Genomic DNA, 17,652 nt, shown 5'->3' on the forward strand with positions numbered 1-17,652 from the left:
GTTGTGTTTTGCATTTTCTCAGTGCTTTACAAACATCATGTAATCCTCACAACAGCCCAGCCAAGGAGACTTGTGGTTAATAATAATACTGACTTGTTAAGAGGGGACTCAGAAGAGACCTGGCTGTTACCGCTTTGTGTCAATACCTGGCAAATGAAGGGGGGTTAAAACTCCCCTCGGGGTGTTCATTTAGACTCAGCTCCTTACACACACACACGACTTTGCTCATGGGAGCAGCCCCCTAGAACTCCAGGGGCATGAAGTCACTTGCGCGCGTGCGCACAGCCTTTGCAGGCTCGCGCGGCCTCTGTGCCTGTGACGTCAACCAAAGCAGCGCGGACGCCTCCCTTCTAAACCCGAAGGCACCAAGCGGCTGCATGTGCACCCCCCCCGCCCCTGCAGCCACTTGGTACAGCTTGTGCTCTCCTCCCCCCCCCCGGCTGCCCATCGCAGTGGTAGCTCCCTAGGCATGGGGCTGCTGCAGCAGGCGGAAGGAGCTGGGGGTAGGTCCTAGTCCTGCTTCTTGCAAATTGCTGCCCCGGGGGCGAGCAGGGGAGGGTCTCGCGCGGGGCTGATCCGCATTCTGCAGCCTTGCCGCGGGCTGGAAGCTGCTCAGCCCCCGCCCGAGGGGAAGGAACCTGGGGGTTTCCTTTGCTTGCAGTACCTTAGGGTATTGCAAGGCAGGGCCCAGCTGCAGGGACAGAGGCCCTGGAGCCTGCAGCTAAATTGGAGCGCGGGGGCCCAGCAGGGCCGTCGGAGCATGAAGTGGGCATTGAGCCTTTGAATGCTGCACGCAACATCTTCTGGTAATTAGGCACTGGCTTGGCGGGTGGGGGGTTGGAATCCGGCCTTAAAGCCAGGGGTGCTTGGGGTTAAATTCCTGGTAAAAGGAACTCTGCTACCTGCAGAGGGAAGGCACCAGCTTTAGGGTGCCTTTAGAAAGGCCCGAGAGAAAGAATTTGGTTTGCTGTCTCTGCAGGAATGTTTGCACGCTGTAGCCGGATATAAAAAGAGGCCGGGCAACTTCCAGGAGCAGGTATAACATCTGTCGGTCGCTGTTACGGTTGATTGCTGTGCTGACAACATGCTCCGCAAAAATAAACAGCCCTAAAACCACCCCCACCCCCTCATCCTGCAGGTCCGTGTGGCTGAGAGTGTGAGCTTGCAGTGTTTGGGCCTAAAGCAGAGATGCACAGAAAGACCCGGTTTTGTTCCTTGTTACTGTGGGGAAAGCAGGTTGTGTTGCTTCTGTCTCCTGTGCAGTCTCTGCTGGGAGGAACTCGTGTTTGCAGGAGTCTGCAAAGTTGTGTATCTGTGTGTGTGTTTGTGGCACAGTATAAAAATACCAATAGTTATACATGCTAAGATATGGGGTAGATCAAATGTCATGCTTCAGGGCACATCGGATTCCATGGGGGTCAGGAAAAGCTTCTCCTGCTCTTCCTCATATACAACTGTGAAAAATCTGCCAGGCATAGGCATGCGCAGCACATTTCATTAGGGTGTACACCCAGGGAGCCCCACCCTGCCCCCATCCACTCCCTCCTACTTCCTGCCTCCTGACTGCCCCCCTCAGATCCCCCAGGACCCCTATCTAAGTCTCCCTGCTCCTTTTCCCCTGACTGCCCCCCTAGGACCCTATCCCCTACCTGTCCCCTGACTGCCCTGACCCTTATCCACACCCCCGCCCCTAGACAGGCCCCCGGGACTCCCACGCCTATCCAACCACTCCCCGCCCCCTGACAACCCCCAGAACTCCCGACCCATACAACCTCCCCTGCTCCCTGCCTGCCCCAACCCTTCGCCACACCCCTGCCTCCTGACAGGCCCCCCAGAACGCCCAACTCATCCAATCCCCCCCAGCTCCTTGTCCCCTGACCACCCCCTCCAGAGACCCCCCCCCACCCTAACTGGCCCCCCAGAACCCTCCTTGCTCCCTGTCCCCTGACCCCTATCCAACCCCCGCCCCCTGACAGACCCCGGGACTCCCATGCCCCATCCAACCCCCCCTGCTCCCTGACTGCCCCCTCCAGAGACCCCCCACCCCTAACCACCCCCCCAGGATCCCACTCCCCTATCTAACGCATCCTGTCTCCTGACTACCCCCACCCCTTATCCAACCCCCCCAGCCCCGGACACCTTACCATGAGGCTCCTAGCAGCATGTTTTGCTCCGCGCAGAGCCAGACACTCTGTCCCACGCATGGGCGGCAGGTTTCTAGAAATTTTGGTGGTGCCCAGAACCCGCCCCTCCCCCAACTCCACCCCCCCACCTGCCTAAGGCTCTGGGATGGAGCTTGGGTGGGGGAGGGGGTCTGGGGTGCAGACTCTGGGATGGAGTTTGGGTGCTGGGTGCAGGCTCCGGGCTGGGGCAGGGGGTGGGTGTGCAGGAGGGGGTGAGGGGTGCAGGCTCTGGGCTGGGGGTGGGGGCGTAGGAGGGGGTGAGGGGTGCAGGCTCTGGGAGAGAGTTTGGGAGCAGGAGGGGGTGAAGGGGGAGGGGGTGCACGCTCTGGGAGGGAGTTTGGGGGCAGGAGGGGGTGCAGGGGTCAGGGCTGTGGGGCTGAGGATGAGGGGTTCATGATGCAGGAGGGGGCTCAGGGCTGGGGCAGAGGATTAGGGTGTGGGGGGATGAGGGCTCTGGCTTGGGATGAGGGGTTTACGATGCAGGAGGGGGCTCAGGGCTGGGGCAGAGGATTAGGGTGCGGGGGGGGATGAGGGCTCTGGCTTGGGATGAGGGGTTTACGATGCAGGAGGGGGCTCAGGGCTGGGGCAGAGGATTAGGGTGCGGGGGGATGAGGGCTGGGGATGAGGGGTTCACGATGCAGGAGGGGGCTCGGGGCTGGGGCAGAGGATTAGGGTGTGGGGGGATGAGGGCTCTGGCTGGGGATGAGGGGTTCACGATGCAGGAGGGGGCTCAGGGCTAGAGCAGAGGATTAGGGTGCGGGGGGTTGAAGGGTTTGGGGCATTGGAGAGACTCAGGGCTAGGGCGGAAGGGCAGGGTAAGGGCAGCCTGCCCTGCCATTTGGGGATGGGGGGCACTAGGACCCTGGGGCAGCAGACAGCAGTTGAGCAGGAATGTGCTACAGCAGCAGCACAAGCAGGCGTGGCCGGGAGAGGCCTGCGCTGCTTTTTTTCAGGCAGGGATGCTCGGGGGAGGAGGGAGACCTGTGGGGGTGTGGCAGGCGGGGGAGGGGGGAGACCCGCGGGGGGCCAGGCGGGGGCTGGCCCGGGAAGGCGGGGGAGGGGCCGGCGGCTTGCTGCACGTGGAGAGTGGAGCCATTTGCCCACCCCTGCATTAGGGTGTGCCTGGGCACAGCCGGCACACCCCGTGCGCATGCCTATGCTGCCAGGGGCACTATGGGCGTGTTTTGCCTTCCTCTGAATCGCTGCACTGCCTGTGTCAGGATGCTGCCCCTAAAGAACTGAGGGTCTGCCCTGGCGTGCAACTCCTGTGTTCTCCTAGGTGTGACCTTTGTCCTCTTTTGCCCCACGTGCCTTGGGAGAGCCTGCAAAGGGCATGGATGGCTGAAGGAATCTGCCTCAGGCCACCTATTCTTGCTCGTCTGTAGGGCTAGGATGGTGCCACCTAGCACACTGTGTGGACAATGGGATGGATTCAGCTCAGCTTTCCACCACTCTCTGCTAGTGTAAACCCAAGGGCGGAGGAAGGCTCGCCAGTGGGAAGGTCATGCTGGCAGAAAACAGCCTTAGCCTCTCCCTCCTGGGGCCAAAAAGGGGGTGCCCAAAGGGTGCACTCTCATTTTATCCCCTGTAGAACCCCAGCCAGACAAGAGCAGGCACCTCCAGCTGAAATGCCACTGGCGCTCTCTGCGGGGTGAATCCCCCCAGAGGTATTGTGGGGGCAGACTAACACGGGAAGCTGCCATTCACAGCATCCTGTGCCAGCTGCAGGAATTAGTGCAGATTCTAGCAGTCAGTGTCCCTCCTAGGAAAATCAGTCCTTTGCCACCATCCGGTCATGGTTTGCAGATCTTCCCCCTCTGGCATGAGGTGGGTCTGGCGGAAGCTGGTTGGCTGTAAGATGTGGTCTGTAACCCTTGGGATTGTCCTGCCCTGTTTTCTAGATCTGGACGATTCGGGGCAGAGATCTGAGCACCTCGTGCTGATCGATTTCACTTCCAGCTCCGCCGGCTGTTTCTTCCCGCACCATGTTCGGCTCATCCAGGGGAGGAGTGCGAGGGGGGCAGGACCAGTTCAACTGGGAGGATGTGAAGACGGATAAACAGAGGGAAAATTACCTGGGTAAGAGTTGATCTTGTCATTGTATGACGTGTCTTGTGTGAATTCAGCTCTTGCGAAAGGCGCCTGACAGGCTGGTGTCCTTTGTATGCCTACAGGACGCATACGGCATGGGCACCATGCCTTCCCCTTCCCTGCTGCCATCCCCCTGTGAGCACCAATCCTGACCTGAGAGCACCACTTCTGGAGCTAACAGGAGGATTTGGTCTCTCTGCTGAGGCTGCCGACGCGGGGGGACAGTTATTTTATGTCCTGTCCGTGTGGTAATTAGGAACTGGACACACGGGAATATTGGTGTTAATATTATTCACATGGAGATGGTGTTGCTCTTTGCTTCGTGTCCTAAAAGCTGTGTCATGGTGGTGATCTTAAACACTACTGTGTTTCATAGATTTTTTTTTTTTTTTTTTTTTTAAGGCCAGAAGGGACCATTCTGGCCATCTAATCTGACCTCCTACGTAACCTCACCAAGTGATTCCGGTGGGAAACCCAATTATTTGGGGTGGAATTAAAGCAGCTTGTTTCTAAAAAGATGGCCAATCTCCATTTAAAGAGACTGCTTGATGGAGAATTTACCACCTCCCTTAGCAAGCAACCAAGAGTTGACTGAATTTCACTGCTGGGCAAAGTGAACCCTATTCATACAGTCAGCATTGCTGCTAAAGCACTTTGGGAGTTGTAGTGATATAAAAACCTGAGGTCCTGTTTGCCCAGTATGTTCGTTAAATGGCACTCTTGTAGGCTTTGTGGTTTGCCCTGGGGTCTGGCCAGCCTCCCTCCCCCAGTTGTGCATAGTGCTGTGTGCTGTTTGGCTGCCACCCTCCACCCCAGAGATGGCCGCATTTCAGTGCAGCAATGCATATAGAGTTACAAAGCCCTTTTGGATCCCCGAGGATGAAAAGTGCTATAGAAATGTAAGATGTTATTGTTCGCTGTTAGTGGAAGCTGAATGGCTGGGACAGATTGGCCCAAATGCTGTCTTTTCCCCTCAGAATAAATGATCAGCCCCTAGACCTATACAAGAGCCTTTGAATCACATCCTGGACCTTGTCAAGAATAATGCTTAGCTATTACATAGCACTTTTCACCCCAAAGCACTTTACAAAGGAGTTCAGGATCAGTAGTCCCATTTTACAGATGGGGACACTGAGGCATGGACAGTGAAATGCCTTGTCCGCAGTCACGCCGCAGGTTAGTGGAAGACCTGGGTGTCCTGACACCCAATGCTGTGCCCTGCGTGATCTATCGTTAGTCTGGTTATATTGTTTTAGAAGTGACGTTTCATACTGGCCTAACACTTTAGGTCTCTTGAAGGCTTCTCTTATTCTAAATGGCAGGCAACTCCCTGATGGCTCCGGTGGGCAGGTGGCAGAAGGGCAAAGACCTCACCTGGTACGCAAAGGGGAAGCAAGGCGACGTGCAGATCTCCCGAGAAGCCGAGCTGGCTGCAGTCCGGCTGGCTGAGCAGGAGGCCATGATGGCGGCTCTGTAAGTCCGTGGCGAATGGGTCTAACAGGTGACCTCTCCAAGGCCTATGACATATTGAGAACCACAGCTTAAAAAGCACCTTGGAGTTTGGTTCATCTGATCTGAAATGTGTAGTCACAACTGGGCAAGTCACCTCTGCTTCCTCTCCCACCATTTCTCTGTTGTGGCTACCTAGCTAGTAAATTCTTTGATCTCTTACTGTGTGTGTTTGTACAGCACCTGGCGCGGCAGGGCCGTGATCTTGGTTAGGGCCTCTGGGGACTGTCATAGTGCAAATAATTCATCCAGTGTTGTGGGATTGTAGGCAACCTGCTCTGTCTGATATTTCTAGGGTGCCCATCACCGTGGTGTCTGAGAACCACATACAAATGCATTTGTGAGCGCCAAACAGGTTAGACTGGGTAAACATCCCAACTTCCTGGCTGAGCCTGAGCTTCCCTGCAGTCTTGTGGTAATAGCAACTCTGCGTCTAGTGACTCGGTGATCTTCAAACAATTCAACCGATGGAGAAGCAGTCTTGGCGTCTCGCTGCCTTTCTCCCAGCCCCTCTCCCCGAACGGGTGATTCAGCCATCGCTTGCTTTTGTAACTTGTCTGGATTTTACTTTTTCCAGGGGCTACAAGAATGTGAAGAAACAGCCCACGGGCCTGAGCAAAGAGGTAAGTTAGGCGTCCGAGTGTGAGATATGTGGGGCCTTTGTGTGAGAGATTCAGGGGAGGGAGCGGGAAGCGGCGCTTAGCAGGGCCACAGGCCCTCTCCCTACCAAGTTATCTGGGTTTGGCTCATGAGCCTATTGACATTTAATGCTTTCTTATTTCGGAGCCTGCATTCACTTGGTCCATAAAGAATTTCTACTGCTGCTTCCAAAATGTTCCCAGCCCTGCTGGGTCATGAAGTATCAGTTCTTATTTAAAAAAAAAAAAATCACATCACTCTGATTACCATCGTGCTTCTCTGTGTGTCCCCTGACTATGGAAAATACAGTGTTGAAGAATTCAGCGCCTCCAGTTCTTCTAATGCACGGATGCGGTTAACTGGTCAGCTCCTTGGACTTACTGCTCCTTCTAACCTGTTCCTTCCTAGGATCTCGCTGAGGTCTGTAAGCGTGATGGAGCAGAGCGTGATGAGAAGGATACAGACCGAGTCTTGGGGCTGGGGAGTTCCAGGTATGGGGCTATTTTCCATTAGCATAAGAACTCCAGTGCTTTTCCCTGCTCTTTAGAACCTCTGGTGGCTAAAGCAGGAGATCTGGTGACCCCAAAACCACAAACGATGTGGAAAAAGGGATAAACAGCGAGGTGGCAAAATTTTCAGATGATACAAAATTACTCAAGATGGTTAAGTCCAAATCAGACTGCGAAGAGTTCAAGGGCGCTCCCAGAACCGGGTGACTGGGCAACAAAATGGCAGATGAAATTCAATGTTTATAAGTGCAAAGTAATGCACATGAGGAAAATATAATTCCAACTATACATAAACATGATGGGGTCTAAATTAGCTGTTACCCCTCAAGAAAGAGATCTTGGAGCTTTTGTGGATAGTTCTCTGCATCTGCTCAATGCACAGCTGTAGTCCAAAAAGCTAACTGTTAGGAACCATTAGGAAAGGGGTTGATAAGACAGAAAATATCATTATGCCACTATAGAAATCCCTGGTACGCCCACACCTTGAATACTGTGTGCCGTTCTGGTCGCCCCATCTCCGAGATATAATATTAGAATTGAAAATAGTACAGAGAAGGGCAACAAAAATGGTTAGGGGTATGGGTCAGCTTCTATAGGAGGAGAGATTTAAAAGACTAGGACTGTTAAGTTTGGAAAAGATATGATAGAGGTCTATGAAATCATGACTGGTGTGGAGAAAATGAATAAGGAAGTGTTATTTATCCCATCACATCACACAAGAACCAGGGATCGTCCAATGAAATTAATATGCAGCAGGTTTAAAACAAAACAAACATAAGGCAGTACTACTTCACACAATGCAACTTCAACCTGTGGCACTCATTGCCAGAGGATGTTGTGAAGGCCAAAAGTACAAATGGGTTCAACAAAATTAAGTAAGTTCATGGAAGATAGGTCCATCAATGGCTATTAGCCAAGACGGTCAGGGACAAAACCCCATGCTCTGGGTGCCCCTAAACTCTGACTGCCAGAAGCTGGGAGTGGACAACGGGATGGATCACTCGATAATTACCCTGTTCTGTTAACTCCCTCTGCAGCATCTGGCACCAGCCCCTGTTAGAAGACAGGATGCTGAGCTAGATGGACCATTGGTCTGACCCAGTATGGCCGTTCTTATGTTCTGCAGTGCTCATCCCTCCACATCCTTGGCAGTCTTCCCCCATGTCTCTCCATGCTGCTTCCTTGTTCTCCTCTCTCCCACCAGGGAAAGGAAGTCAGTGGCGAGCTGGGGTTAGAACAGGGTGTTTTCAGACCCCTCCGGCCCTGTGGTGGTTCCACCAGACCACACTACCTCCCATTGTACAGAGGACCGCATTACACAACTACAAGAGCAGACCATGGGCCACTGGGAGTAATCTTCCAAATAGGAAGCCATCTAACCATAACGTATTAGCCAAAGTCAACCCTTGAGCAGCTTCCTCGTGGGGCAGTGGGGTTGGCCCCTTGAGCGAATGGGAGGGGTATTTTTACTAGCTTGTTATATTATATAATATGCTGAAGTTGAAACCCCTGTTTAGGCTGGAATCTGTCCAGTCCCTGCAGAAATGTGTCCACCTTTCGGGTGAGTGGTGGTCTCCTCTGTAGAGGTTGAACGTGGATTAATAGGAAGGATTGGAACAGAAACCTAGGCTCTGGGTCCAGGAAGCACAGGATGTGTACGAGCAGGCAGTGCTTAATGCAAGGGGATTTTGAAAAGAAGCGGAGGGAACCTGATCAGATTGATTCCTGTCCAGGGCCATTGTGGAATAACAGTAATACTGCGCGTTCATCGGAGAGTTTTCAAAGGCCGTTCAAAACACAGATGAATCTTCATGCCCCAAGAGGAAACTGAGGCAGCACAGAAGTTAAATGACTCTCCCAAGATTGCGCAGCCACTCAGTAGCAGAGTGGGAACAGATCTCAGGAATTCTTGACTGCCAGTCCCCTGCTATAACCAGTAGACATTGCTCCAAAAGCGTCATCGTCTCAGCCCTCACGGTGACTAGAGAAAATCATGCCGTATGCGTGTGTGTGTATCTTTACATTTTATTTTCCCCCCAGTGGCGGTGCTGGCAGAATGATGCTCTCCAAAGAAGACAAAGAGGCTGCCAAACTGGGGCTTTCTGTTTTTACTGTAAGTCTTTCCATCCCTGTGCTAGCCGTTCTGCGTGCTAGGTGCTTTGCAGAGCTTAGGAGAGGCTTGATCCCTGCTGCGTCTACACTAACTTTTACCGTCCAAGCGAAACTCCAGAGTGTAACTTTCTGGGGTTAGTTTCACATTCCACATTAAGGGCTGCATTGGGGTGTTTGTTTGTTTTTTAAAGGGGCTGATCCTACTCGCATGTCTGTGTAGGTGCTGGCGTGGCCCTCCTCACTAATATCTGAGTGCCTCATGATCACTAGTGGATTTTATCCTGACAGCACCCATGTGAGGTACAGAAGTATTGGCCCTATTTTACAGATGGGGGAACTGAGGAACAGAGACTAAGTGAGTTGCCCAAGCTCTCACAGGAAGTCTGTGGCAGAGCGGGAATTGAACTCAACTCTCCTCAGCCCCTGGCCAGGGCTTTTACTAGACACCATCCTTTCTCCATCTGTTCAAATGGATCTGGGAATTTTGTCACTGATGTCATGGGAGCAGGATTTTGTGCAGGAGGGTAATAGTTTTATTACCTGGATAACAGAAATAAGCCTGAATTGGCTCTCTGGGCCCCCAACCTCCTTGAACTCTGGGAGCATTTCAGCCTAACTCTAAAGTTTGCAGCCAGCGCCTATCTTTGTAACAGGGCAAATCCCTTGATACAAACACATCCCCCAACCTTCAGGAGAGTTTGACTTGGGGTCAGCCCAGCTCTATGGCACATCCTAAAATATTAAATCCCTTATTGTGAGCATTGGGGGTTGGCTGGGATTGGGAGATCGCTCTAGCGGCCGAGTTAGTGTGGTAACCCTGAGCGCCCCATGGGTAGATGTGGGGAGTGGAAATGCAAGGCGAGGCTGAGGTCATGGCTGGGAGGAGCTTGAGGGTGAGAGACGGTCATGGTGGGGCCCAGAAAAAGGATTTCTAGAGCAAGGGTCTAAGATGGCACCACTTTGCCCTCCTGCCAGGCAGCACTAGCTGTCGCCCCAGCACTGTTGCGGCTGTGACCTAACTTGCAGGGTGTAATCTTTACATCCAATGGATGGCGCCACATAGCAGGGAATCAGCAGAGTGAGAAGGAAGGAGCTCCACGCTGACAGCCCTGGGCCCCCCCTCCCCAGCTATGTTGCCACCTTGTTTAATCTTGGTATTGCTCAGTAATCGCTCTGAACAGTGGGACCTGCTCTGTGTTGTTAACCATGGGCACCCTCAGCCTGACGGTCTCGTACATCATTTTGTCTTTTGGAAATCTAGCATCAGAGAGTGGCAAACAGTCCGGAGGCCTCAGGTGCGAAGAGAAAACTGGGCAAGGAAGAGAAGGCAGAAGAGGGATGGTAAGAACAACCCACTTGTACTTTACGCACAGCTGGAGCTGCGGTGGGCTACCGTGAGATGCTGTTCCCCAACAGCCGGGTGTCTCTCTAAATCAAATTCCCCTCTGGCTGCGTCTGCACCTGCTTTGATTTCACAGAGCTCCCTGCCGGCAAAGCCTTTCGCGTGTGGACATCTGCAAACTTGGAGCTAGCAGCTGGGATTCATTTAATCCCAAACTAACTTCCTTCCGCGCAGAAGTGGTTTTATAAAGATTAGGCTAACCCAGTGGTTCTCAACGTATTTACCATTGTGGGCCACACATGCAGCTCTCTGTGTTATTTGGGCCACATCCGCACAATGTATATACTACCTATATGCCCATGAGGATATCGCATGGGTCGCAACTGTGTGCTGATTGGGCAGCAAGCAGCCTGCGGGTTGAGAATCACTGAGCTAACTAATTGCGTGGAAGAAACAATACCATGTGAGTGAAGCAACCAATCACACAGATAGATTATTAGATAGTTGCAGCAGCTTGTGAGCCACTCAGGGCTTAATCCGTTCTTGCAAAACATTCATTGAGTGATCCACAGCAGTCAGTCATTTTGGGCAGGCACTGGGCTGAGACCTGGCAACTTGCCTCTGGACAGCAAATGCAGCTGTGCTTTAAAAGAAGCGCCGGTGCCGTTTGCATGTCTCCCTGTTTCTTTACCCGTGCAGGCCCGAGAGCAGCAAGAAATCCAAAAAGGAGAAGAAGAAGAAAAAAAAGAAAAAACACAAGAAAGAGAAGGAAAAGGAGAAACATCACAAGAAAGAAGCAGCCACCACCTCCTCCTCCCCCTCTCCAGATCATGGGGAAAGGTACCAGAGCTCCTGCTATCATTCTCTCTCATGGCAGTGTCTAAAATCATAGAAGATTAAGGTTGGAAGAGACTTCAGGAGGTCATCTAGTCCAATCCCCTGCTCAAAGCAGGACCAACACCAACTAAAGACCCCAGTCAGGGATCAGGACACCATTGTGCTAGGCACTGTACAAACATAAGGGCAGTCATAGACTCCAAGGCCAGAAGGGACCATTAGATCTTCTCATCTGACCTCCTGTATAACCTGTGAGTGTGTTAGATATTATAGCCCCATGAAGTGTGTTAGGTATTATAGCCCCATTTTACAGATGGCAAAACTGAGGCACAGAGTTCCAGATCATAGAGGAAGTTGATATTAGTTGAACTGGGAATTGAAACCACGTCATCCAACTCCAGTGCTCTAACGCCAAGACCAACTTTCTGACCTTCTGTGCAGCTGGAGAATTTCACTCAGTTACTCCTGTATTGAGCCCCTTCCTGACCCTGGAGCTCACAAACTCAGGCTTTGTCCACCCTGCACTTTCCTTGGTAAAACTTTTGTAGTTCAGGGGTGTGAAAAAACACCCTCCTCCCACCTCTCTGAACAACAAAAGTTTTACTGACGAAAAGCACCGGTGTGAACAGCGCTTTGTTAGCGGGAGAGCTGTCCTGCTGCTTCCCATTTTTTTTGTCGGCGGGAGAGTTCTCGTCGTGTAACGGCACTTAAAGGTGTGTAGTGTAGACGTAGCCTAAGGCGTGGGGAGAACAAGCAGCCTGTAAAGTCTCTCCCTGCCGCAGCCTTTGTGCAGTTAGTGTGTCGGCTGCATTGTGCTCTCTCCTTTCTCCAGCCAAGGGAGTTCAGTGTGTGTGTCATGGGGTGGGGGGGTGTTGCGTTAGCCGCGACTGCCTAAAGCTGGGGCTCGACACACGGTAGTTGGATTTGCTCCCCTGGGTAGGACACCTGGTGTGAAGACTCTCTGGCATTAGCAACATCGGGTGAGGCAGCACCTTGATTTTTGCCACACCTGTACAATGCCCTGAGCCCACATGCAGCCACTGCTCCAGGGGTTGATTGTAGCAGGGGGTGAGGGGATTGTGGTGTCTGTAGCTTGTCTGACCCAACTGGGGAAGCCTACAGCACTCCCCCCATGCCCCATCACCGACAGCAAGCTGAGGAGAGCTGTGGTTGCGCAGCACCACCCAAGAGTATCTCTGCTTGCTCCTCGGGTAGTAAAAAGGCTCATTGGGGGGAATCGGTGGGGTGGATTGACCCGTCATACCGAGCCAGCCCCCCCCTCCGGTGGGGATTGAAATGCAAACGTTCAATGGAGTAACCTGCTGAGCGCTCTTCTGTTGCGGCAGGTAGGTATTTTCTGGGCCTCTTGCCAATCTCGGTGCGTCATCCTCTCCCCCGCCCTCCCTGCAGCAGCTTTTGATTAACTTCTGTATTTGCTATGCCCCCCCACCAAGCACCAGTACAAATCTTCCATCCATTAAGAGCTAAATGACTTCTCTCTCCACGCAGTCTATAGCCCACTGCTCCTTGGACCATTCGACCTAGAGTTCCACATCTCAGAGTCCATGGCAGAACACCCTCGGATTTTAATCAGTGGTGGTAGAATGGATTCTTGCTTTAGTTCTCTACTGCAAACCAGCCTGCATATCTCCAGTGCTGAACTGAGAACCACGGCTACAGGATGTCGGATCAGGGAGAGACACAGACTTTGGTCTGACTGCAACTTACAGTGTAATTGGGGGGGTCAAGCTAGTATTTAGCTATTAGCTCATTTAAAAAAAAAAAAGGTTCCTGCTCTTAAATTTTTTTTTTTTTTTAAATATTTCTCTACGCACTGTTTGAAACCTTAACCCCATATGGCAGGAGAGAAGCCACAGTTAGAACATTTTATGTTTCAATATTAATATCTTACAGAATAGTTTGTAAGATCTTTTGGGGGCAGGGACTACAGCCCCTCCCACAATGGGGTCTTGGCTCAGGACTAGGTCTGTCTAGCCCAGGGGTTCTCAAACTGGGGGTCGTGAGGTTATTACATGGGGGGTGTCACGAGCTGTCAGCCTCCATCCCAAAACCCGCTTCACCTCCAAACATTTATAATAGTGTTAAATATTTTTAAAAAGTGTTTTTAATTTACAAGACGGGGGGGGGGGGTCGCACTCAGAGGCTTGCTGTGGGAAAGGGGTCACCAGTACAAACGTTGGAGAACCACTGCCCTAGCCGCTACCACAATCCACAGACATAGTACGGTAACTCCTCACTTAACGTTGTTTCATTGGTACGTTGCTGATCAATTAGGGAACATGCGCGTTTAAAGTTGCGCAATGCTCCCTTCTAACTTGTTTGGCAGCCGCCTGCTTTGTCCACTGCTTGCAGGAAGAGCAGCCCATTGCAGCTAGCTGGTGGGGGCTTGGAACCAGGGTGGACCAGCAGCCTCCCCCCCGCATCAGCTCCCCGCTCCCCCAAGTTCCCTGTGCAGCAGCCGCCCAGCAGGCGATCAATTGCCGGCAGTTCAGCTGTCCCTCCCCCCACTGCCTGTGTTGCTCCTGCCCTCTGCCTTGGAGCTGCTCCCGGGAGACTCCTGCTTGCTGTGCAGGGGGTGGGGGAGAGAGATCGGTGCTAATGTCAGGGTGTCCCCTTCCCCCCTGCTCCTGCCCCCCCCCCGCTTACCCCATCTCCACAGAGCGGGGGGACATGACAGGGCTCAGGACAGAGGGAGCTTGCTAGCAGCAGCTGCTGTCTCAACTTGCTGATGTACTTAAAAAGGCAATGTACTTAGAGTGGGGTCAGTGTACTTAAAGGGGCAATGCTCATCTCTCTCTCACAGACGGTGTGTGTGTCTGTCTTTCTCTGCCATGCTGTCTCCCCTCCCTCCATTCGTGCTGCCTTGTAGAGTGTGAGGCTACATTAACAACAATGTGTTAACCCTTGAGGGCTCAGCTGTTCTAGTTCATCATTTAGCAGTAAGGCATTCCCTGGGAAATAGCCCACCCTCTTACTTCACCACCTCAACCAAGCTTAACAATCATCATTGCTGTGTACAGTATTAAATTGTTTGTTTAAAACGTATACTATATGTGTGTGTGTGTGTGTGTGTGTGTGTGTCTTTTGTCTGGTGAAAATTCTTTCCCTGGAACCTAACCCCCCACCCCCCATTTACATTAATTCTTAAGGGGAAATTGGATTCGCTTAACATTGTTTCACTTAAAGTTGCATTTTTCAGGAACATAACTACAACGTTAAGCGAGGAGTTACTGTATATGGGAGTCAGTGCAGATAGTTCTTAGCATAAACAAGGGGTCTGATTCTCCTCTCGCTTGTGCCAGTGTAATCCAGGAGTAACTCAGTTGAGGATCGTGGGATTACCCAGGGGGAATGGCTGTGTGAGATCAGAACTGGGGGGTCCCAAGTGCTTTTCTCATTTGGCCCATGCTTACCTGATGTGTGAAGGTTACATTTTAGTGCATTCACATTTTTTGATGCATTTGCAAATACTGAACACATGAGGGCGCTGTGAGCCAATTGCTGCCACACTCTATTTAAGGGACATGTTCATGAAATCCCAGAAACAAACCTACCAACCCTACTGGCTTTTTTTTTTTTTTTTTTTTTTTTTTTTGTATTGTATTTATTCCTTCCCCTCTAGACTACAGAGTAACTGGCCTTGTCCAAAGGGGACCTCCAGCAGTCTGTCTCTCCTCCCACTGGCTCAGTGGGATCTCTGAGGAGGATTGTCATTTAACACACCTTACCCATGCCATTAATGTGTGTGACATGTGGAGATTGTCCCTTAACCAGTGGTCTGACTCGAGCCCCCATGCTGCCTCTTTCAAAACCAAGTGACCAGGGCGACCTTGCTGGCTTGCACCAGAGGCATGGAGAGCCCTGGCCAATGTCTGGGTGAGGGAGCACAGGGGAGATTCAGGGGCAGTGCAGCACACCCTCACTGGATCTGCCGGTGTAGTGTAGTGGTGATGATGTACGCTAGACCCACGCGGTAATAGCAGTAAACGTCCTGGAGTATATTGTGGCAAAAGAAATGAAATCCTGGGAACAGGCGGCCTCTCCCTAGCAGCAGCTGTTAAATCTTGGCTGAGGGGCTCTGTGCTTTGTATGCAAACCATTGGGCATGCTGATGAGCATTGTGCAGATCAGGGAGATTTCCCTGGGTGTCCCCTATGCATCCAGCAGCCCTTGTGACCTACAGTTGATTATAAATGCACTGCTGTCACTACAGCCTGGAGGCCTGGCCATGGACTGAAATGAACTGGGTTTAACAGCACAGCGAGCGTGAACGGTTTTGCAGGAGAATAACTCACCCTGAATGCATTTTTCTAGGGCCAAACTCTGATCTGTCAGAGGCGTAAATCCAGGGTTAACTGCATTGATACTGGGCGTGGCAGTTTAGCTGGGTGTAACTGAAAGCAGAACCCGGCCCCTAGTTTGGAAGAACGTTGTTCTTGTCGTCCTAGAATTGGATCCCCCAGAGCTCAGCCCCAAGGCTGGGGGCGGGATTGTGCCCGAGGGAAGGGGAAGATGCAGACGGTAGGATTGTTCCCTGGGCTACGTTCCCCTGTGCGGAGCAGTATCTCAGCATTGTCTGCGTTGTCCTTTCAGCATACAGGGACTGGTCCCTTATCACTTGTCTCTCTCCGTTCCTGCTTCGAGGGTCTGTTCACTGCCCCTTTCAGGGGCCGCGGGGTTTGCACCCGCAGGCTCTGACCCATCTTCTGTGTTGCAGGAGGAGGAGGGAAGCCCCACCCCCCAAGGACCATTCATCATCCTCCCGGCGGCTTGCAGGCGGCTGGCGTGACAGCCATTCATCACCGGGCCCAGAGGCACAGAAGCAGCCCGGCAGGCGGCAGCACGACATGGACTCCTCCAGCAGCGAGGGCATGGGAGGGAGCCCCCCTCGCCGACAGCTCCCAGCCCACAGTAATGACAGGAGTGGCAGCAGGGACCACCACAGCTGGCACTCAACCTCCAGGGGCAAGGGAAATGGCAAAGGGTCCCCCCCAGCCCGCCGCGCCAACCGGCGCCACGACACTGATTCAGATGACTGAGCTGCAGGGAGGCGCGGGAGAGACGGGGACTGCTATGGCCTTGTTTTAAAGGGACGCTGTCCAAACTGAAGTTACAGGACCAGATCCTCAGCTGGTACAAATCAGTGCAGCTGTGAAGTCACTGGATTGAGAGTGCATTGAACTGCACCAGTTCACACCAGCTGGGGATCTCGCCCAGAGGGTTGATGTGGGTTTTTTTTTTTTTTAATGCCCTTATCTATGCTACCGATGCCCTAGCATAGATGCCTAGTGTAGACACATCTATACCAGCAAACGCACTTTCTTATGCCGGTATAATTGCAGCTACACCGGTAAAACCTTTAAGCGGAGCCTAGCCCTTAGCTTGGCCACGGCTGCTCCACTGGTCTATTCCTTTGATTCTGCTGAGCTTGCCCTGCCCTGCTGTGTCTTGTGCCCACAAAAGATTTAAAGCCAGGTGCACAGATCCCTCGTGTGTATCTGCAGGGAGATAACTGTATGCGGAGGAGCGAACCTCTTGCAGAATGGAGGCCTTTGTTTGGGAATGTTTATCAGGTACTTGTGTGCCCAGAGTTAGGTATTTTAGAAAACCAACATCAACTACACAACCTCCTATTCAATCAGAATTTTACTGAAAATCTTGGGGAGAGACGGTAATAGAAGAGAGATCTTGTTTGGATTTTGACTATCGCCTGCGGTGAATGTCTGCAACCCGCTGTGCTAGCAAGGTTAAAGCAGCTGGAACATGATGACCAACAAAAACGGACATTGAATCTAGTCTGTTTCAAGCAGAGGGTGACATAACAAGTAAACAGTGTGTCCCTGAAAACCAGGCAGCTGGAGATGAACAGTTTCGGCTTTAATAGCCTAAAAGGTGTTGCTATCCTTGTGTGTTTTTTACTGTGCTGAAGGGTTTTTTTTTAACCTGACACTTTCCCTTTAAATTTCCCCAATTTTTTTTAAACTTACTTAGAGGAAGTTTTGTAAACTTTTCCCCCCAAGAATAAAAGAACTTGACGTTTTGGAGACTTAAACTTGTATCTGGACTAACGTATACTAACAGTACCCTACCGTCCCTGGATGTGAAGTGAGATCAGAATATCTGCTCTGTAGTTCTGTGGGGCTAAAGTCTCTGCTGTTGTATACTGGCACAATTCCACTGAGTTCTGTGAAGCCCGGCAGCAATTCTGCCCTGTGCTCTCCAGAGCTGAGCCCAGGGGCCCTCATGCCTGCAGACTAACCTCCTGGGTGTAGAGCGATGTCCCTGGCCCTCGATAACTTTGTTTGTGCCTGTTAGTGAGCCGGGGTTGACATTCTCCGTGAGGGCTGGAGCATCTGCCCAGGATGTGTAAGATGGTCACTATATAGATGGTCACCATCACCTGCTAGGA

The 17,652-nt window shown here is 52.0% G+C and overlaps 1 protein-coding gene across 6 annotated transcripts; it reads left to right on the plus strand.

Moving 5' to 3' along the window:
- Window positions 1-455: 455 nt before the first annotated feature.
- C2H1orf35 (chromosome 2 C1orf35 homolog) lies at window positions 456-17,288 on the plus strand. Of its 6 annotated transcripts, none has more exons than XM_065398641.1 (10): window positions 456-806; window positions 980-1,036; window positions 4,085-4,262; window positions 5,597-5,747; window positions 6,361-6,406; window positions 6,831-6,913; window positions 8,972-9,044; window positions 10,305-10,384; window positions 11,085-11,225; window positions 15,961-17,288. In XM_065398641.1, the coding sequence occupies exons 3-10, from the start codon at window positions 4,169-4,171 to the stop codon at window positions 16,280-16,282; spliced, it is 990 nt and encodes a 329-aa protein (XP_065254713.1). In that variant the 5' UTR covers window positions 456-806; window positions 980-1,036; window positions 4,085-4,168; the 3' UTR covers window positions 16,283-17,288. The 6 variants fall into 6 exon arrangements, with proteins under 6 accessions (XP_065254713.1, XP_065254711.1, XP_065254714.1 ...); XM_065398639.1 differs by having other exon boundaries at window positions 456-503; XM_065398642.1 differs by lacking the exon at window positions 980-1,036.
- Window positions 17,289-17,652: the final 364 nt, after the last annotated feature.

The sequence above is a fragment of the Emys orbicularis genome, chromosome 2 (assembly GCF_028017835.1).
Source record: "Emys orbicularis isolate rEmyOrb1 chromosome 2, rEmyOrb1.hap1, whole genome shotgun sequence".
Classification (NCBI taxonomy): Eukaryota; Metazoa; Chordata; order Testudines; family Emydidae; genus Emys; species Emys orbicularis.

Coding starts and splice junctions, on each gene's coding strand:
- C2H1orf35 (XM_065398641.1), top strand. CDS start 4,169: ATGTTCGGCTCATCCAGGGGAGGAGTGCGAGGGGGGCAGGACCAGTTC. Junction 6,407..6,830: donor CCACGGGCCTGAGCAAAGAG/GTAAGTTAGGCG, acceptor GTTCCTTCCTAG/GATCTCGCTGAGGTCTGTAA. Junction 11,226..15,960: donor TCTCCAGATCATGGGGAAAG/GTACCAGAGCTC, acceptor TCTGTGTTGCAG/GAGGAGGAGGGAAGCCCCAC.